Consider the following 22219-nt stretch of genomic DNA (forward strand, 5'->3'; position numbering starts at 1 on the left):
TGTTCTCTTGGCACTGATGACAGCAACCAAGGTTCTCCCAATAGGGAGAGTGTTTCTCCCACAAGGGGTCTGAGACTTAGTGATACTGAAAATGGTTAGCTAGCTGATCAACTGATCAACTAAAACATTTGATTTAAACTGAAACTAAAATATACTCATGTATCAGCAGAAGCCATGACTAAGCCCTCACACTTTATTATACTTGAAAATGTTTGTGTGCACATGAAGTATGGGTGTAGAGTACTGTGTGCCACGGTGCATGTATGTGGGTCGAAGGAAAACTTGCAGGAGCAGGCTCTCTCCTAGGATCCTCATCCGGGAGATTGAACTCCAGGGTCAGGCTTTGCAAGCAGGTCCCCTGCTTTACCCACTGAGCCACCTCGCCACACCAGTCTCCACCCTGACCTGCAGACGCTTGCACCATTTTCTAAACCTGGCATCGTCTTCCTATAGCATGTGTTGAAAAGCATGGTTTCTCATAACAAAACAGAGTCTATCCTAGTCTTGATTTTCTAAAGATGGTGATGCTCAACTTCTATGTTTCTGTTGTAGCACACTCTTCCACACCCCAAGTTGTAGAGAAACATAAGGTGACATCAGGACTGTGGTACAGGCTGTGATGTTGCTCTGTGGGAGAGGGATTGTTTAGCATGCACAGGTCTTCATTTTGATCCCTAGCACTGGGAAAAAAAACAAAACAAAACACAACTGAACACACATGTAGGCAGAAAGAGGACCAAACTGCAGTAGCTGCACTTTTAGCTGAGACCCATGTGGCCTCTAGCAGCCGCTTCCAGATGTGCACTAAAGACAAGATGCTGTCCGCTGGCTTTCAGGACAGGTTGAGTACCTCCACACTTACGGTCCTTCCACTTGAGGCTAATGCTGCTATGAAATAAGCTACCCATGTCTCCCCACCCCACCTCTACTCCACACACACACAGGCATTTCCCAGCTCCATAGAACCTATAATCATAAAAGAGAAAAGGAGGGCCACTGATCGACATGGACCCCATGGAAAGAAATAAAGGGGGAGGGGGAGAACAGCCTAGCAAGCTCTGCGAGGAAAACGAGGACAAATGAGCTCTCTGGAAGAAAGACATCCTGAGATAACCAGCCTGGTCAGGTCTTCTGAGCACCCATCAGTCAATATATGGGCACCACCCTCACCTGCTCTACACAGAAGTGGATGGGGTTACAATTTAATGTACATGGTTCACTCTCTTTCTTCCCCTCTCCCTCTCTCCCTCCTCACACACAAATAAACTGAGGGAAGAAATGGATCTAGACTCTAACCCCAAGGGGTTTAGTGACTCAGGTATTGCTAATTAAATCTAAAGATCCCCTTCCTGAACCTCCTCTATTTAGGAACCTGATTTGTAATATATGACAACATTTACTCTGGTGTTTCCTTTAATATATCCATCACTGCCCCTCCCCCAAGGCCCACTTGGTATTTTTGTGAGTGCATGCATCCCAAGAACACCCAAGCGCTATTGTCAGCTATTGCTATAGAAGGGGGCATTGTTTTCAATAGAGGTGGTTATGGAAGACTTCATGTAGGAGCTGAATTTCAATTGGTCTTAAAGATGTGAGTGGATTTGAAATGCAAAGTACGGCCAAAAAGCTTCCCAAAGCAGAAAGCCACTGTCAAGTTAGCAAGGGGGAAAGAGGGTGCTGTTATTGTCAGTGTGTGACACGGCATGAAAAGCCAAAGCAGGGCTGAGAAGGGGTCATGGGATCTGGGGTCGATGGGAGGGGGCCATGATAGAGGTGGCATCTTAACTATTATGTGTTTGTTTTTTGAGACATGGTTTTTCTTTCTTTCTTTTTTATTCGATATATTTTTATTTACATTTCAAATGATTTCCCCTTTTCTGGCCCCCCACTCCCCGAAAGTCACATAAGCCCCCTTCCCTCCCCCTGTTCTCCCACCCACCCCTTCCTACTTCCCTGTTCTGGTTTTGCCTTATACTGCTACACTGAGTCTTTCCAGAACCAGGGGCCACTCCTCCATTCTTCTTGTACCTCATTTGATGTGTGGATTATGTTTTGGGTATTCCAGTTTTCCAGGCTAATATCCACTTATTAGTGAGTGCATACCATGATTGATCTTTTGAGACTGGGTTACCTCAGTATGATGTTCTCCAGCTCCATCCATTTGCCTAAGAATTTCATGAATTCATTGTTTCTAATGGCTGAATAGTACTCCATTGTGTAGATATACCACATTTTTTTTGCATCCATTCTTCTGTTGAGGAATACCTGGGTTCTTTCCAGCTTCTGGCTATTATAAATAGGGCTGCTATGAACATAGTGGAGCATATATCCTTATTACATGCTGGGGAATCCTCTGGGTATATGCCCAGGAGTGGTATAGCAGGATCTTCCGGAAGTGACATGCCCAGTTTTCTGAGGAACCACCAGATGATTTCCAGAGGGGTTGTACCAATTTGCAACCCCACCAGCAGTGGAAGAGTGTTCCTCTTTCTCCACATCCTCGCCAACACCTGCTGTCTCCTGAGTTTTTAATCTTAGCCATTCTGACTGGTGTAAGGTGAAGGTTTTGATTTGCATTTCCCTGATGACTAATGAAGTTGAGCATTTTTTAAGATGCGTCTCAGCCATCCAAAGTTCTTCGGGTGAAATTTGTTTAACTTTGTACCCCATTTTTTAATAGGGTTATTTGGTTTTCTGGGGTCTAACTTCTTGAGTTCTTGAGACATGGTTTTTCTAAGTAGCCTTGACTGTCTTAGAACTCACTCTGTAGACCAAGCTGGCCTTGAACTCAGAGAATTCACCAATCCCCGAGACTCAAGTGCTGGGACTAAAGGAGTGTGCCATGACTGGATGGCCAGCTATCTGAACCATCTTTGAAGAGAACAGAGTCATTTTTTGTGCATCAGGAAAAAGGCATTCAAGGTCCTTAAGATCCAAATAGGCAAACCACTAGAACCAGAAACAAACCTAGGACAGTGTCTGCTGGGCCAGCACCAACAACCTTCAACATCTTCTTTGCCTTTACCTACTCCTCACCATGCAGTCAGTAAAGGTAAGCCACAGAGCTTAGACCAGGGGAGGAGATGGTGGACCCTAAAGTGCTTATTACACCACAACAAAGTTGTGTCACTTCCAGAGCATTTGTTTTATTACTCTTCCTTCTTACCCTCTCATATACAGTGCACTGATCTGAGGCCCACCCCCCTCCTCTCTCCCTCCTCCACCACGTCACATTTACACATTCATATCTTCCTGCTTTATTTATAACTTGATTTTAACTCAGCTGTAAACACAGCTGAGGAACTAGCCATTGGAATCTGGTAGGCTCACTGTTGATCATGCAATGGAATACAACAGTCTCTTCTCTTTGGAGACAGTAGCCAATAGTTAGTGGGGAGCAGTCCATCCCCATGAACCCCGTTCCCAATCCACGACTAGCTGTAGACAGGCCCAGGATGGTAGAGACCAGATGTTGGCACCACAGCTGGTGTACAGTTTGCAGTGGCTGGGCCACACCTCAAGGATACCATTTTGCAGCTCTTCTTCCTCCCTCTTTTCCAGCTCTTTAGTGGCTCCCCTCTCTACTACGTTCCCAGAGTCTTAGGGTGGTGTGAATGTCCTATTGAGGTCTCACAGCCTTGAGCAAGAGCGAGTCTCTTCACTCACTGCTTTTTGGTGCCTCCACCCACACAGTTCAAAGGCAAGCTTTGTTAAGAAAAGGGAGTCCTACACTTTAAGAGTTGCATTCATACTGCAAGAACAACCTTGGAAGACTGAGCATGAGAAGAAACCTGGGTAAGATACAAGGAAGCCCTCTGGTTGGAGAAATGGAATCATTCTCAGTTAGAGAGAAAGGCTCAGAAGGGAAAAGCAGGATAAAGTAAGACCACCATGACTGTGTGTCCCTTCCCTCTCACAGTCAAGCACCCAAGGATAACTGGAAAATGAAGAGGTGACAGCCGGCAGGGTGTCTCAGAACATAAATACAACTGGCATGAACTGGTCTCCACAGCCTTGGCTGTGAATGGCAGAGATGGAACATAGCAACGTTGTCTGAACTTTTCACATATACAGTTATAGAACCTACATGAAACATAGGAACTGGAGGTGGAGAACTGGAAAAGGTGAAGTGATGGATGGAATCCTACAGAAACCATTCAGAACCAACGGTTCAGAGCATATCTTAGTAAACATGGGACTTGACCTTTGGCTCCAAGCTACAGAAAAGGGTCAGGGGCTTGAGGATGGGAGGCGGTGGGGGCAGTTATAGTGGGGGCAGTAAGAGTTACTTTTGGAACAGTGAAGGCACACCTCACCCATGGCCCCATGGGCCTAGATATCAGTCAGTTTCTGTTGAGAATGTTAGCACCCACTGAGGAAACAGGAAGGACAGTGAAATGCTGAGATGGAAGGGAAATCTTAACTGTACTTACTACTCTGAATAAAATTATGAAATTTAATGAATGTAACTAGCTTTAATTTTTTTTATGTCTGCATGAATACATTGTGCTTTGGTTACTGCTCTATTGCTGTGAAGAGTCAACATGACTGTCTTAGTCAGAGTTTCTATTCCTACACAAATATCAACACCAAGAAGCAATTTGGGGAGGAAAGGGTTTATTGAGCTTGCACTTCCAGGTTGCAGTTCATTACTAAAGGAAGTCAGGACTGGAACTCAAGCAGGTCAGGAAGCAGGAGCTGATGCAGAGGCCATGGAGGGATGTTACTTACTGGCTTGCGTGCCCTGGCTTGCTCAGCTTGCTTTTTTATAGAATCCAAAACTACCAGCCCAGAGATGGTACCACCCACAAGGGGCCTCCCCGCTTGATCATAAATTGGGAAAATGCCTTACAGCTGGATCCCATGGAGGCATTTCCTCAAGTGAAGCTACTTTCTCTGTGATAACTCCATCCTGTGTCAAGCTGACACACAAAACCAGCCAGTAATGACCAAGGAAACTCTTGTAAAAAGAAAGCATTTAACTGGGCTTGCTTACAATTTTGAAGGTATCTATGATCATCATGGTGGGAAGCACAGGGGCATGGCAATAGAGCAGTAGTTGAGAGCTTTACATCCTGATCCACAGGCAACAGGCAGGGAGACACTAGGACTAGTACAACTTATGAACCCTTTCAACCTGCATGAGACATCTCCTCCAAGGCCATGCCCCCTAATCCCTTTCAAACAGTTCCACTAAGGACCAAACATTCAAATGTATGAGCCCATGGAAGCTATTCTCACGCAAACCACCACAGTCTGTGTTATCACCTGCAAACAGAGCTTGTAGAGGTTCGAAAGAGGCATCAGATGCCCCGGGACTGGAGTTACAGAAGGTTGTGTACTGCCCTGTGGGTTTCATGCTAGGAACTGAACTCGGGCCCTCTGAAGATCAGCTGGTGCTCTTAATCATTAAGCCATCCTTTCAAGCCCTAATTGTGTACCTTTAGAAAACACCCATAAACTAATACCCTAAAAGTACTTTGGGGGTAATTGCCAACTTTAAAAAAAACCTACTGACCCAATATCTGAACTTATGAGAACCATAACTAGCAAGCCTTCTCACGTAATATTAAACTAGTTGAGCATTATGCATGTCCCTGATGGACTATGCTCAGGGGACCCGATGCCGCTGCTGCTGAACGAACTCTCCCTCACTGTACATTTTCATTTAGACACCTGCAATGGCCTAGTAGAACAGGCTATGTTAAAAAAAAATGAATGACACATTTCAGTTCTCATATTTATTAATTCCAAACACCAAATTTAAACAGGCCAACTATCTTTTGTAGATTTACCCCAAGCCAAAAAAAATTACATTTCTGCATATCTACTATGACTTGCTGTTTGGCTCACTACTTTTTTTTTTTTTTTTTAAATCTTGTGACTGTCTGATTTCTTTTCTTTCCTTTTTTTTTTTTTCTTTCTTTTGTTTTGTTTTGTTTTGTTTTGTTTTGTTTTCTGAGACAGGGTTTCTCTGTAGCCTGGCTGTCCTGGAACTCACTCTGTAGACCAGGCTGGCCTTGAACTCCGAAATCCACCTGCCTCTGCCTCCCAAGTGCTGGAATTAAAGGCATGTGCCACCACTACACAGCTGTCTGGTGATTTCTATGCTTGATGGTCTGTGAGGGAAGTGTCCACCACTTCCTGTTGTTCACACACAAACCATACCAAATAATAGTTCTCTCTGGCTGTTGGACTTCAGGCAATTTTTGTTTGTAGTGGTACGTTTGCATTTTATAAACCTAAGAGTTTATTAACAACAAAATATCTCAGCCACTAGATACCAGTTAAAGACCACAAAATATTTTGTATTCACAGAAATGTGACTGTCAAAATAAGTTATGGGGCTTGCAGGCAGAATGTGGGGCATGGGAGCCCATTTAATCCTACACAGAGCAATGTCCTCAGTCCTCTGAAAGCTATAGTAGGCAATGCTGGGTACAATATGAGTGATAACCATGGGAGCTCTGATTTCTTTGGCCTCAGAAGTTAGCTAGACTCTGGTAATATACCACAGGATACAGGTAGCTGACCTTAATAGAAGGAAAAGGGAAAGGAAAGAAGAAAGGAAAAAAATAAATAAAAAGGAAAGAAAATTCTGCACCAGGGTCAAACACACCTTAAGCAACTACATTATTGCTAACCTTATCAATAAAGTTTGCAGCTTCCTTAAGTGGGTAGCATCTCTGCATGAGGGAAATCCCACACATGCAGCTGTTGTTCACTGCACAGAAATAGTTTCTCTGTATCAGGGATCCCTTTTGTCTCTGGTATGAGGTGAGAACGCTTCTTGTTCTGAAGAGACCAACATGTGAACGTTCAGTCACATGACAACAGCCAGATACACTGGTAACTATGAACTCTGAGACAAACACCACATGGCTGTGGTTTTAACTCTCTGTATTGATTCTATGCTCTATGAATTCAAACACCTGGAGCCAAATGAACATTGTTAAGACTCTGCTTGGTCTCTCTGGCCTTCCATCTTCCTCTTGGCTATATTGGCCACCACACAGCAACAAAGCAAGGGCCTAAACAAAGCAGAGGGATTTCCAAGGCCCCCACTTCCCACATTCCTTGGGAGTGTCTCCATGCTTTCTTCAGCTCAGAAACGCAGCATTTCCCATCCTGGACCTGACCCCATGCTTGCTTCTGACAAGTCCTAGTTAGCACGGATCGTGCTGGCTTGAGACTGTGAGGCCTGGGCTTAGTCACTGCTGCCAGTCATGTCCAGGTGATGCCAGGCCTGGCCTAGAAGCAGGCTGCTGCTGCATACTTGGCACTTCCTACTGAGCTTCTGGGGTTGTCATACATTACTTCTGCGGTCACAGCAGCTCCAGGAGACCTTGAACGTCAAGTGTGGAGGAAGTTAAGAGGAAATCCAGGAAACAGACATTTAAGGCAGGCTGAAGAAATAATTTAACCACAGAAGTAAGCATAATTCATCTCTGATCCTAAGTCTAAATTAATTATTTCTCGTTACTTGGGAAATGATAAGCAAGGCTTACACTATTCTAATTCTCTGACAGCTGAAGCAAGCATCTAAGATTTTTTTCTTCCTGAGACTGGGTTTCTTCTCTGTGTAGCCCTGGCTGTCTTGGAACTCACTCTGTAGACCAGGCTGGCCTCTAACTCTGAAATCTGCCTGCCTCTGCCTCCCAAGTTCTGGGGTTAAAGGCGTGCGCCCACTACCCAGCGGCATCTGAGTCCCATCATTGAAGAGTGACCATTAATTACAGCCCAATGTTCTTCATGTTCTCCATCCTGTGCTTCGGTTAAACTACCCTTAGATGTGCTACTTCTGTTGAGAAATACTCAGAGCACTTGCAAATCATATAGACCCTCCCACCATGACCCATAATCTTTGACCATGTTGGTTGGTCAAAAAGGCACAGACTGTTTAGTCAGACATGAACTGAAAAGCTGGGGATACAAAACACTTACTTTTAATGATAACATCGCTCTCAACTCTGGACATTTCTGTACTTAACAAATACTACAATTATATATTCTGATAATGAATTTTTCTAAGGGTTTCTTTAATTACTGGGGGTAAGGAACAGACTGTAAAAGAGTGGAAGCAGGGTAGATGTTGACATTCTGGCAAATAAAATTGCACCCTGCAATTACATAAACTGTTAGAAATTCTGAGCACCAAAATTTTGTTCTCCAAAGTTTAACTTTATTTACCTATATTTGGTTTTATTTAAATAGAATAGGGTGTGTTGTGATAGAATGTTTTATTTAAAAATTAAAATTTGACACACTTTTAGGTGATTTCCATTTTTGGGAAAAGTACTTTTTTCTGTGCCTTTCCCTTCCCTTACACAGATAACCTATAGCCAGGTAGTGGTGGCACACACCTTTAAAACCAGCACTTGGGGAGGCAGAAGCAGGCGGATCTCTTTAAGTTCAAAGCCAGCCTGGCTAATTCTAGGACAGCCAAGGTTACACAGTAAAACCCTGTCTCAAAAACAATCCTCCCCCAAACAGCAAAACAACAAAAATCAACCAAACAAACAAAAAAAAATCAAACTGTCAGACTGTAATAACGTTCCTCCTGTAACTACTACAGAGCATTTCTAGAAACCAGTGCTCCGCAGGCCACTGATTCTGCTGCAGATGAAAACATGCACTTATGTCTATGAAGTTCAATTCCTGACAAAATGTGTTCATGATTGACCAAGAGTGTTCTAAAACTCGATTAAAGTGAGAATGAGGTTGGGCACAGTGACACATCTTTAATCCCAGCACTCAACAAACAGGCAGACAGCTCTCTTGTGAGCTCTAAGCCAGCCTGGTCTACAAAGAAAGTTCCAGGACAGCCTGAGCTGTTGCACAGAGAAATTCTCTCTCAAAAAAAAAAAAAAAAAGTTGGAATGAAGAATGTTGGGTTCTTGGGAAAAACACTTTTTTCCCTTTTTAACAGAAAGGGGCAAGCTAAACATCCTACTAAAGTACTTTATTCCAGGGGCAAAATGGGCTCATTTCAGTCTTTACCTTCTCACTGTAGCCCAAACACTTTTATAAAAAGTAACTACTTAAAAGTGAGTCATGTGCACAAACATGGTATTTACTTGATGTAGTATGATTAAATGCTGCTAATAACAAGCCAACAGAGACAAGATCTCCCGGGAAAACAACATACCATTTAACAGCAGAGGGCATAATCCTCCAGTTGCTGTCCAACAAGCGTGGCTTCATAGCGAAGTGCTGTTAGGCAACAGGCTGAAGACTGCCAATTTACTGCCATCAAACTCATAGGAACATCGGGGAGTTCTCTACCAGACCACCCATGTCAATGAACTAAAACCAGCATCTTCACATGCAGAGGCTGCTGGTGTAAACAAAGTAGACCACGCTGCCACAGACACCATCCTCATGCCTCATGGGTACATTCCAGAATGCTGGGGCATGTGCTGTCAGCTACCCAGCCTTTATGGTAGCTTGTGGTTATCAATCTGCTCTGCATTGATGGTGGCTGCTTAGTAAGCAATATCTGGACTTCTTCCATGTTTACAAGCCCAAGGTGCACTCTAAGACCTCAAGACCACTCTAAGTCACTCCCTAACGGAATGAAGCCTTGAACAATAACCTCACAATGTCCTTCCTAGATCAGGGGTTCAGAAGCACCGTTGCTTTCCTCTGGATCACACCTCTTTCCAATTTTTGAACTTTTAAAAGTAATTAATAGTACTATGAGGCAGAGGGACAAAACAAACAAACAAACAAACAAACAAAAAAACCACCCCTCAAATTCTATTTACATTGTTAATTCTTATGGTAACATCCAACTCCCAAACTTCCTGGGGAAGTAAGCTTGGTCTAACTGATTTACCCCTGAACATCTGCGTGAATTTGGACTCACTGATCTTGCCTTCTGCTAGTATGTTTAAGAATGCAAACCTTATAGTCCTAACATGTACAAAGTAGCATAAACCTTTTTTCACCAAAATGATCAGTTACAAGGATTTTTACAAATATTCACATGCCTCTTCACTGAAGACTTTCATATTCCTGATTGTTAACTTCTAAATTTAGACTGTCTAGATTTTGATGGGAACAAAGTCTGTCAAAAATGAAGCTGGAGCCCATGAACTGATAATACAGAAGATATATAACTTCTCACTATTTGTGTCTGGTGGTAAGTAGGCAAATATGAAGGTCAGAGAACAACTTTGCAGAGTCACTTCTCTTCCTATCTTCATGTGGGTTTTGGGGATCAAGTCCAGGTATAGAGGTCTGCACAAGGGCTTTTACCTACTGAATCCTCTTGCCCTACTCCCACAAATACGTACTGACTAGCTAATGCAGTCTTCACCCCACCTCTTGTACGTGTGTGCCACTAAAGAATGGTTGCAGGGGAAGACATGAGCCTGACATCCACACTTCTGCCTCCTGTATTAAAGGATTCAATTCACTTTGAGGGGAAGACTGATGTGCAAGCATGAAGAGCTTAATGCTTCTCTGTGTTCTGCCACTTTATACACACAGCAGCCACACGGTCTCCACTGCAGAGAGCCAGCACTATAGCAGCCTGGTCAACAGGCGTTCTTAAAGTTGGGAGACAGTCTAGTCAGGCTACCTCAAGGCCTGTTGCAGCAAGAATGTGAACTCTTGTGAGTATATCTTGTGAAAAGATATACTCTTAAGAATATACCTGCACATATACAAAATCCTTTTCTCTTTTCATATTCACATATTCACAAAGTGTTTTTTAGACTGTTTTTTTATTATAGTTAGATTCTATAGCAGTTTTAATAGTAAACCTGTTTTGCTTGCAATAAAAATGCTCAGCTCATTGTCTGGGCTGTTCCATGCCAAACAGGGCTGTGCACTTCAGCTTCTGAGGCTCTTTTTCTCAGACAGGAAGTATGGCCCAACAGGAAACTTCTCAATTATTTCATGTTGATCATGTAACTCTGAGATTAGGTCTCTAGTACTTTTCAAGGCCTTAAAAAACAAAACAACAAACACAGTTATGTGGTGTTGTTAAGTGTATTTACAGGATAAACTTGAATTTCATTATTTTTGTTTAAAACAATAAATGTTGCCTATTTATCACTAATTTGTCACAGGCAAACTGGAATTAAAGCATGTAACTAGTACTGTGCAGGGCCTATCTGAGAAAGGGATAGGAAAAGTCCCTGTGTATCCCATCAAATTAAAAAAAGATATACTCTTAAGAATATACCTGCACATATACAAAATCCTTTTCTCTTTTCATATTCACATAATTTAGACAGTAGATACCAAAATGTAATCATCTCAGAAAGACCACCTTATACCAAAATCAAAACAAACTGGATCCCATAATGACATGGTAAAGAACACAAATGATTTTTTAATGCTAGGAACAGTGTCCACCTTCCGAGGGCAGCAGGACTGTTAACAGAGAGCAAAGGCAGAGAGTGAATGCACAGAGACGCACACACATCTGTATAAAAATGCACCAGAAATCACACAACATTTAAGCAACATTTTCTTAAGCAGAACTATTTCTTTAATACATTAAATAGACTGAAATATTTGGTGTGGACAAGAAATAAGTATTTCACAATTTTAACTGGAAACCAGCTGTAAATAAGCCTCAGCTCATTGTTTAAAACACACACACACACACACACACACACACACACACAACCATTGTCTGACAATTATTGAGAGAAGGCTTACAAATAACGCACTTAGTATCTCCATCACAGTACACTGCATCAGCCGCTGAGGACTCCCAGAGAGCAGGAACCGGGTTTACGTCTGCCAAACAGCATTAGGAAGTCAGTCCATGGTGTCTTAGAAAAGCCCTTGGCTCCTGAGCTCAGTCTAGCTGGTAAGCACCTTTAGAGTAGGACAGAAGACTTGAGAGCAAATGGTTCCAACTCTATGGGACACTGATTCCTTTACGTGCTTCTGGATGACACATTAACTAATTTTAAGACAGCATCCACAAAAACAAAAACAAAAACACTCCACAGTATCACATTCTGCCTTGAGCAGGACGGATTGGGAAATAGAAACCAAAGCTTCAAAGACCATGTTTTTCCCCTTATAGGAGAAGACATCTATAATTTTACACTGTTTCTCTTACAAGAACTCCTAAGGACACTCCTAAGGACACGAAGTGTACTCACACCTACACAGATCATCCCTATCTCATTGCCTCTTTTCATTCCATACTCAACTCCATTGCTTCTTGTGTTTTTTATTGTAAATCTTAGCTTGCACCCATAGTAATGAATGATTACAGAACACATAGATAAGTCCTAAAAATGTTGACTGTCATGGGCCAACCCAACACAACAGAGTTATCAGCTATGATGACATTAGTATGAGAATAAGTCCTGAGGACACCCAAGGGGGACAACTCTTCCTAGGACCCCTAGGACTCACTTTGATTAGCACATCTGGGACACTTGTCCCAGGCATGACAGGGAACTGGTCACCTTCCCATAACATGTGAAGAGGAAAGACTTTCCGAGTACATAAGGCTCCTTAGGGACATTGGACTTTTAGCTCTCTTGCTAAAGGCTACTTCCTCCACACTGGCTAAACTGCTAGAAGCTCGGAAATACCTTAAGGTTAGTTAACTGAGACCAAGTACACTTAGTGGTGGTGTTTCAGACTTCACTCTTGAAATCCACTTTCAGACAAGACTTCCCCATGTCTCCTGTTTCCATCAGTTACATAGTATCTTACCATTCATTAAGATTTTTTGGAGCTAAATGAATATTCTAGTTTATCGTTTTATATCCCTTTAATGTAAAAACCTTCAACACCAACTACTCCCACATTCCTATTTCTTACATGAAGACAGCAAAGGTTGAAGGTATTTGCAAAGGTCCATAGCCACACTACTGTGTCCTGAGCCCCCAGGCAGGGCAGCCTTGAGGCAGGAGGCACTCTGATGCTTTTTGACTTGGCTTCCTAAGAAGCTGCTGCCTTAGCCAGTCACCTAGAAAGTGCTGTTACAGGTCACTGCCACCAACAAGGTGAGTCAATACTTACACCCTATATCAGGGTTAACAGAGTGCAAGTGAAGCGGAAGGGAAAGCTGGTCTAGTGCGCACCCATCCACATTTCACCAAGAAACAGGCTGGACTGGTGTGCGCACACACGGTGTGGGTAAGTTCCAAGGCCAGAGGTCAGTGAATTATTCTCAAGATTTAACCAATCTCTGTGAACTACCTCTAGAAGCCAAGAATCCACTATACTTCTGAGGCAAGGAGAGGTGTGCCCCAGTTAGGCACTGGCCCTTCAAGGCACGTTTCTTCTCACATTTCACCAATGTCAACACTGATGATGGCTGGCCACTTTCTTAGGGACTCTCCCCAGGAAGACAGACTTCCACCCCCAGAGACAAATGCTCCTCAAAGCCAACCCTATGACACACCACTGTGAAGGGCACAACTTAATACAGCCTTAGAAACATAAAGTTACTTAGTGTTCAACACTATAACCAGCCAGGAGCTTAAAGCCAAGAGAGGAGGGTAACAGCTGGTTTGGAAGTAGACTAATCAGAGTGTTTTCCAGTACTCTAAAGCTTTATATCTGTTCTTATAGTGTGTATTTGGTTGTTTAAAAATTACTTCAAGTCAGAAACAAGGAGTAAATTCTTACCAAAATAGCAAACCAGAAAACATCCCTTTTCCCAAGGGATCCTACATCTCTAGCATTTGTGAAATTTAGGGTCCACTCTAAGACTCAGAAGCTAGCCAATAAACACTTAGGTGATTAGTATAAAGAGACCCCAAAAATCATTTCTGTTATCACTGCCAAGACAGACCTGAACTTTCTTCATTTAGAGTTACATTAGGTGTGGGAGTGTGACTTCATGGAGTTACTTCCCAGGTCTCTGAAGTGGCAATTTCATGGGGAGACACAAATGAGGAACAGATTTTCAAAAGTTAACCCTCAGCACTGGGTATACATATAGTATAGGGACGAGGTATATGAAAAGCTTTATTGGTGGTAATTGATTTCCACCACAGTGCCTAAACATCAGCATACCAGCTGAACTGCCAAATTAGGACTGATAATTTCATTTTAAATACACTGATTGTGTCATGAGAGGAAAATGTCTACAAGCAAAGGAGGAGTGTTTACTGAGATCTGAGATTTAAACAATGTATCTTTCATCTCTGTTAAGATAATCCTACTGTTTGTTTTCTGAGGGTGCATGTGTGTATACATTTAAACACACACACACACATACACACACACACTGAAACGAAAATGTTTGAGGCAACTCTCATGTATATAAGCTAGCTATAATGTCCAAGGTAAAGGTCTATTCAAGAAATAACACAAACGTGAGGCCAGTTTTTATCACAAAAGCACTCAGCATCTTCTGGCTGCAAGTGTTTATACACATAAACTATAGTCCAAGAAAAAATGTGTCCCTCAATCTCCCTGGAGAAAAGGTAGTCTGAACAAGCAAAATAATCAAGAAAGCTGGAAAACAGAAGCGAAGCTAATGGCAGAGGTCTGTCTCTGCAGACCACGTACCACCATCACTGACTGTAGTAAATCTGACACTTTAAAAAATAGTGGTTTTTCAACCTGTAGGCTGCAACAGCTTGGGGGAGGGGTGGTCAAACACCCTTTTCACAGGGGTCACCAACAAACACAGAGGTCATCAAAAAACAAAGATATTTACATTACAATTCATAACAGTAGCAAAATTACAGTAATGAAGTAGCAACAAAATAATTTTATGGTTGGGGTCACCACAGCATGAGGACCTGTACTAAAGGGCTGCAGCACTGGTTGAGAACCACTGATCTAGACTGTCCCCAAACTGTGATAGAGATGCTGTTACCATCTAAATTATAATAAATAATGTTGACAGTTTGCTACTTGTCAGCCACAAGGACATTTTAACTGGGCAAAAATTCCAGAGCCATTTGTAAGACTCTAACAGCGGGCCAGGAAAAAAACAATATTAGCTTGCCTGTGGGGAAATGCACAGCACTAAGAAAGAATACAGAATGCATACAGAAAAAAACAGAGCTGACTGAGGAGGGTAAGGTGCAAGGAAGCCTGCAGTTTAGCAACGTGCTCAAGCAAAAGCACGGCAAGCAGTAAGTCTGATATGTCAGGGCACCAAAGCCTCAGCATGAGGAAAGGCCCTGGCTGCCCTGTGAGGTCACGCTTGCGAAAGATGCATAGAGGTGGAACACACAAGCAAGCTGGAAGGGCCAACTTAGATTGTCTTCTGTTACTTTATACCGCACCACCAGAGCAGCTACTCTCCAGCAAAGAGAATAACTGTTCCAAGTAGTTAACAATCTTTAAAAAGGGGGGAGGGCTTAAAATACATATGAGCAGCTCTTGGCAGAGGTAGAGAAGGCAAATGGGCATCTGCTTTGACTTTGACTAGCAAAAGCCTACTAACCTGACTGTTTCCACTTGGAGTCTGAGTCGGGATGAACTGACCACAAAGGCATGATGAAGGTGACATTAAAGAAACTAAGGAGAACTCTGATGGCTTAATACAGATGAGCTACATTAAACTGCATGTTGTTTAAGGTACAGAAACTAGATACTAAACAATCTGCACATATATGTGTGCATGTATGTGTATGTGTGTGTGTATGTATGTATGTATTATAAAATACAGACAAAAGTACACAATTAGAAGATTGAGCTGTCAAGAAAATACATGCGAATTCCTTCTGGCAAAAACAACAGGGACTCTTACAGGACTAAGCCCAACTCCAGGGCCAGGACGTGGTCCCAGAATCACAGTGGCTGGGTAAATAACAGGCAGAAACTATGCTGACTAAATGTATATAATGATGGATAGTATGTTTAACTGGTGTGGCTTAGACCCTAGCAGGATAAAGGGTCTTTAAATCAGAGCCCAGTTTAATGGCATTCCAAAGGGCTAGCTTAATCCAGCTGAATGTTTGAATCTGGTGAAAAGGCTTTCAAATTACTGTTAAGACATGATGCTAAGTAATGTGGAGAACTTAAATCAATACAAATCAACCAAGGAGGTAAAATCAACAAAATCTAGGCCACGGCAAAGACAAAGTGTAACGCATGTCCACAGCATTTCAGAGAAAAGTGAAGGTAACTACTGAATTCTCTTCACATGACTCTGACAGTCCATGTTCAGCGGTAGTGTTTCCCAAGGGAAAACACCATTTCATACTATACAGAAAGCCTACTCCAGAACCCCAATCATGGAGCTGTGTCTCACTGTTCCCATCACTTTAAACATATCTGATAACCTCCTTTCAAAGCTGTCCCAACAGGTCAAGTTTTCCGGTCTGTGGAAAGTCCCAGTGAGGGGCAGTTTATGTACAAGGATGATCTCCAGCAGGCTCAACAGCAATAATACACAGGACACTTGCTCTATCACAAGATGGGCAGAAGGGGAGCAGTGATAACCAGTATGTAACAAAAAGTTCAGAAGCAAGCAGGGGCTTTCCAGACTGGTGAGCATTTACATAATGGGAGCTGTTAAATTAAGTGGCACTGACCTGGTATAAGAAAGCTGTACAACGAGGTCTGAGGAACAGACTACAGTGAGATGACAGAAGCAGCCTGTCACAAAGCAGTCCCACCTTCAACACGTGTGAGTGTGTGCACAACTGATACCTGACAATGAGTCTCTATGAGCCTGAGCCTTTGGTGTGATGCTGTCCCAGCACTGTTAAACTGCCCTTGGCTTTTCACATGGCTTTCTCCTCCTAGGTCAGGTGTTAGCTTCCCAATGTCCTACCAAAAGCACCCTCTTCTGCCGTGCTCTAGACATACCCTGTTTACCTCCTATGCAGACACTTGAGTATTCGTTAAACCAACTGCTCTCTTAGCAAAGGCAGGAACTACAGCTGTCTTGTTCACCTTCACCCAGAGGTCAAGGAAGTTCATGGCACATTAACAGGTGAACAATAAATATTTGAATAAAAAATCACTATAACAAATTTACATGAACAAATAACATACACACACAAATATAGGAAAATAAGAAATATCAAATAGAAAATAACCAAATGTTGAAAAGCATCAAAAAATGATTACTATACATACATATGTATATGGTCTCAAAGAGTAAGTACCAAAGGTATTTGTCTGCAAAAATATGAAAGTTTACAAAAAGGAGACCAGGCATTTGTATGGAATTGCAAACAAGAAAGGCGTCAACACTGGACATGACTGTTGTGTACTGCAGAACGGAGGACCAACAGAGCAGCTGGGACCTCCTTTCCGCAGAGTGGAAAGGTCAGTAAAGCACACCCCAGGATTAGTCAGGAAGGGCTAAGTCCACAGCTAACCGCGGGCTAGAGACCTTGTTAAACGGCTTAGCTCACAGTATTTAAAATTTTGAAACTAGGTAAAATAACATTCTATTTATAAATTACATACAATACACTTTAAAAGCAGATGGCCCTATCTGCTGACAATACCTCAGAGTCACTCTAACACATTTACAAAAGGTCTGTTCTGTAATACAACCTGGTAGTAAAGTGAAACGAGGCCAAAGGTCAGCTGCCTTTACAAAAAGGTTCTTTATTATTAGACTGGCTTTGGAAGAAGGAAACATACCGAGATGATTCTAGAATAGCCCTGAAAATAATTATACTGCCACCTGTGCATGTTTGAGACAAAAGTTAACCAAGAGAACAACTGGTTATACATGTCAGTTATCATCTGCTGAAGTCTGGTTATTAGACAAAGGGACTTACTGCCCACATAAACCTTTACCGACCTCTAATTGACTACCCAGAAGTCATCAGTGCAACTATTACGCAATGACATTATGCTGTCCTGTCCTGTATCAGAACAGAAATGGGATGAGGAGCCGGCAAGTTCCCACCCAGTAAGGTTTCCTTCTAATGCAACCCAGCAGAAAATGATCACAAAGAGAATGACTGCCAAGATCCACTGGACACATTAAGGTCAAGGATTTCCAAGTTAATCCACTTGTCTTCCCCCAAGTTTGTTTATTTTTGGTAAAAGGCAGAAAAATTAGTTTCTACAAGGAAAATCTGCTTCTAAATGATAATTTGAAAATCTTGATATATATATATATATATATTATATATTAAAAAAGACACAAAAATAACAGAGAAGTGGGAATAACAGATTAGGTACTGTAATTTTATAAAGGCTTGCCTAGACCAAGAAGCAGCACACACACCTCATTTATGCAAACGAAGAATGTATACACACATCATAGTACTGCAATACTGGGTCTGGACACATTACCTGTACACAACTACTGCTGTTATTAATAACCTTTGGGACACTGTCTTATGCCCAACAAGACATCATTAAGTCTTTAAGTCTTCTTTTTCCCCTCTGGGGAGGGCATTTCTAGACACTAATTTTCCCATCTAATATTCAAATATAGGAAACAGATTCCACAAGGTGCTTTAACTGATGAGACCTCAAGTGCTGTTTTCGCTCCGGAGTTTTTGGATAGCAAACAGTCCACGGGATCATACACGAATACTACGACGGAAGAGTTGTTACATGAAGTCTCTTGGTGAGCTCGGCTGGTGATGGACGTTATGACATGCTCGAACATCGCACTGAAGGGGATCCCATCTGAGTTAATACTTTGTCCAACCACTGCAGAGGGCCATTCAGATGAAGTTCAATCCAGCAAGGAGTACTTGTTACTGTCTGCCTCCTGTTTGAAAGAACATTAAAACAATTAGAAAATTAAAAGGTTGTATATAACAATATCTATTCTTTTATAATAATTATTAGTTTTGTGTATATGGTTTTTATTTTTAAAATGGTTGATTTTATTGCTAAAATGAACTAGTGAGTTTTGTCCTTTTTCAAGAATTTTATTCCTATGTGGCACATATGTATGTTTACAGGTGCATGCAGAGCCCAGAAGGGAGTTGGGTGTCTTTCCTTGAGTCAGGGTCACTGAACCTCACTGAACCTGAAGCTCCCTAGTCTGGCTAGATTGGTGGCCAGCAGGCTCCTAGAATCTATCTGTCCCCAAGCCTCAGTTCCTCAGTCCCAGCATTCCCATCTCTACCCCATGCTGGTGTTACAGACATAGCCATGATGCCTAGTTCTTGTGGGTGCTAGAGCTTCACACCAAGTCCTTGTACTTGCCAAATTTTAAGCTCTACCAACTGAGCAATCTCCCCAGAATTCCATCTTTTTGAAAGATTTACAAAAACATCCTTTTCTTCTGAAGTTAAATTAGTCTACTGATACTATTATTTAACTATCACCTCAAATGGGATACCTATGAAGAAAATTTAGGTACTACTTAATAATGAGGCTGGGAGGAGAGATAAAAACCAGGAACAAGGTACAAATTTCAAGTATGTTGACCCAAGCTAAATCCTTACCCCACAATGTTAAGACTTGAAGCTAAAATTTCTCTAAGACACACAACAAGCAACATCCTTTGTCAGTAACATCTCTCAGGCTTCTAGTTTAAAAAGCAAAATTAAAACCTTCTAATGCTTTAACAAAGGGGCCACTGCCTACTCCCTCCCTGGATCACAGAACATTTTGTTACTCTATTCTCAGACACTGGACTTAACTTTCTTATTTGCTACACAGAGTTAGCCAATACATTTACTTTTGCTTCTTCAACATGATATTCTTCAATCATGATAAAAGGTCACTATCAGCTCTCCATCTCTAAACAATTCAGGCCCAACAGCATTTAGGACTAGACACCCAAGAGGCTCTGAAGGTCAGAGTAAGTGATGTTCTTTAGAGGACCAAGTTTAGTTACCAGGACCCACACATGGCAACTCATAAACACCTGTAACTCCAGCTCTAAGGGATCTACAACCCTCTTCTGGATTTCACAAGCACAGACCTATATATACATATATATATGTGTGTATACACACACACACACACACACACACACACACACACACGACACACATGTAATTAAAAGCATTGTAGGGGAAGTTCAGTGTCCAAGCATATATGCAGTGTTCTTTATTACACGGTATCAACCCAGTAGATGCCTAGGTTCTCATTATGCTCTAGCCAACAGGTGCCTGATTTTCTACACATGAGAATTTCTGCCATGCTTACATATGTAGCAGGCTGGGATACAGTACACTAACACCAGCAGACTAAGGGAATGCAGAGCGAGACCCCAGGTGAGGGGGGATGACCCTTAACTGTTCTCAATTGAAATGTTCAGTCTTATTTGTAATCAAAGGGTTACTGTGCTGCCAGACTGAGTCTCCACACTGCCCTTTCCTATCTCCTGAAGCCCTATATCCATCTTCTAGAACCTAGATCATATGCCACTCCAATCAGGAAACTTCCTTCCCTTGAGTACAAAGTAGACACCTCTGGTTTTATAAAATGTGTGTTTACATACAATGTAGTCTTCTCTTCTATAATAAAGTAATTTCAAGTTTCTTATCTACAGACTTCATGTAATTCATGCATGGCACATCACGACATCTCCTGTGCTTCCAAAGATTAAACCCAGCCCCTCACTCAGGACACATAAACATTCCACCAACTGTGTTAGCCCTCTTTCACTATTTTATATAAAGATCTGTTGAAAACAGACATAAATGAACTACAGAAAATGCGAAGAAGGGAATAAAAATAATCACAGTATAGAGACTAGAAACCTGAGCATGGGATTCATACCGGTATTCTGCTCCCCACCCCTTCACGAAACTCATTCTTATGGTGCACATTCGAGTTAGCTGATAAACGGCTTCAAAACCCTGGTTAACAGACTGAGCCAGAAGAGCAGCAAATTCTTGGTTATTGAAGATCTTCAGGTTACAGCCTAGAATTGAGAACAGTAAAACACACTACTGTCACTGTTAGAAATAACTTCAAAAGGATCTATGTTTTAGAATGAGCATGCAAATCAGCTTCTAATTCCTAAAGCCATTAGCAACTAGCAAAGTTAATGAAGCAAGTGAGATGAGAGGTTTATTTACAGGGTTGAAATCCATACCTGGTGGGATCTTACACACAGTTGCAGGGTGCCAGCCGTATCTCTGGTTACAGTTGGGGCTCTGCACAAAGATTGCACTATCACTTAGGCACTCGGCAAACACTTCCCCACCTATGTAATACAAGCGCACTCCCCTTCCTAAAACAAAGCACAGGTGGTTAGCTGCAGAAGGCCTGCTCTCTGCTGCCGTTGCGCCACATTCCTGCACATCATCTAGAACAAAGGCTATGGCATCGCCACGACTTTTGCTCACAGCCATGCTTTCCTGAACTGCAATTCCAAAGTATACCATGGCATCTTTCTCAAGGATTTTTAACAGTAATTTTGACTTTTCAAAGTAATGTTCATAATATTATTTCAACAATATAGAAGAGTATATAATAGTGAGATGGTTTCATAAAAATTACCTGTTGTTTTAAAATTCACCTAAAAAATTGAGTTAATTTTGAGTAAATTAACTAATGAGTGGGCAAATTTTCCTTAAGGAGCCCACTAAGTTAAGACTTAAAAAAAGATCATGTCCACTCTGCCGTGTAACTACTTTGCCTACTTTGTAGTGCAATCACACACTAGGTTAAGAGACTTTCCAGAGGGAGCTGAAGTAGCAGCACAGGTGCTTTTGTTATGAGGCAGAGGGACTAACCAGTCAAGCTAGCAGCAAGCCGCAGGCAGAGGCTAAATGGAGATGCTGCCATTCTACTGTCTTCAGACTACATGACACATCAATCACGCACTGAGCTTTCAGTAAACGTGAGGGTCGAGCCTGAGGATATACCCAGAGAGCAGTGTGCAGTCCTGGAAAGACCCCGGCATGGGGATGGGTAGGTAGGAGGGATAACAATTAAGTACAAAAGTAGACTTTTCAGACAATTCCCTGTCCAAATCACATGATAGACTAACAAAAGTTTTTTTTAAAAAAAAAAAAATAAATAATCTAATATTATAGTAATCTAAAATTTAGTTGGGTGACATGAAAAAGGGCAGAGGAAACCACTAATTTTCTTTAAAATACAAAGGTCTTATTAAAACACAAAAACATGAACAATAAAAACCTATGTAAGTCAAGTTGGGGAGGTTGCTCAGAGCCTGTGGATCCCAAGTAACAAGAGCTGAGAAGTTCACACGAAGCCGCCCATACATCCTCTAACTGTTACCGTTTACAGAATCAGCATCAAAGTACTCAACATCATTTTTGAGGTGAGGAAATGGGTTAATCCCACCCAGGCAGAAGTAAGCGGAGGTTGAAGAAGTGATCAGATGCTGCACGCTATTTGTAGCTCTATACTT

The 22219-nt window shown here is 42.0% G+C and overlaps 1 protein-coding gene across 7 annotated transcripts in view; it reads right to left on the minus strand.

Annotated features, from left to right (window-relative positions):
* Positions 1–8223: 8223 nt before the first annotated feature.
* The window catches only part of Smad2 (SMAD family member 2), a 74473-nt gene continuing 60477 nt past the window's right edge, over positions 8224–22219 (minus strand). For 5 of the 7 annotated variants that reach the window (XM_052156018.1, XM_052156014.1, XM_052156016.1 and 2 more), the window contains 3 exons: positions 20933–21070; positions 20614–20758; positions 8224–18643 (listed from right to left, as the gene is read on the minus strand). In XM_052156018.1, the coding sequence (XP_052011978.1) occupies positions 18520–18643; positions 20614–20758; positions 20933–21070 (407 nt within the window). In that variant the 3' untranslated portion in view covers positions 8224–18519. The remainder of the gene's footprint in view (positions 18644–20613; positions 20759–20932; positions 21071–22219) is intronic. The other 2 variants (XM_052156020.1, XM_052156019.1) reach the window with 1 other exon arrangement.

The sequence above is a fragment of the Apodemus sylvaticus genome, chromosome 13, assembly GCF_947179515.1.
Source record: "Apodemus sylvaticus chromosome 13, mApoSyl1.1, whole genome shotgun sequence".
NCBI lineage: Eukaryota > Metazoa > Chordata > Mammalia > Rodentia > Muridae > Apodemus > Apodemus sylvaticus.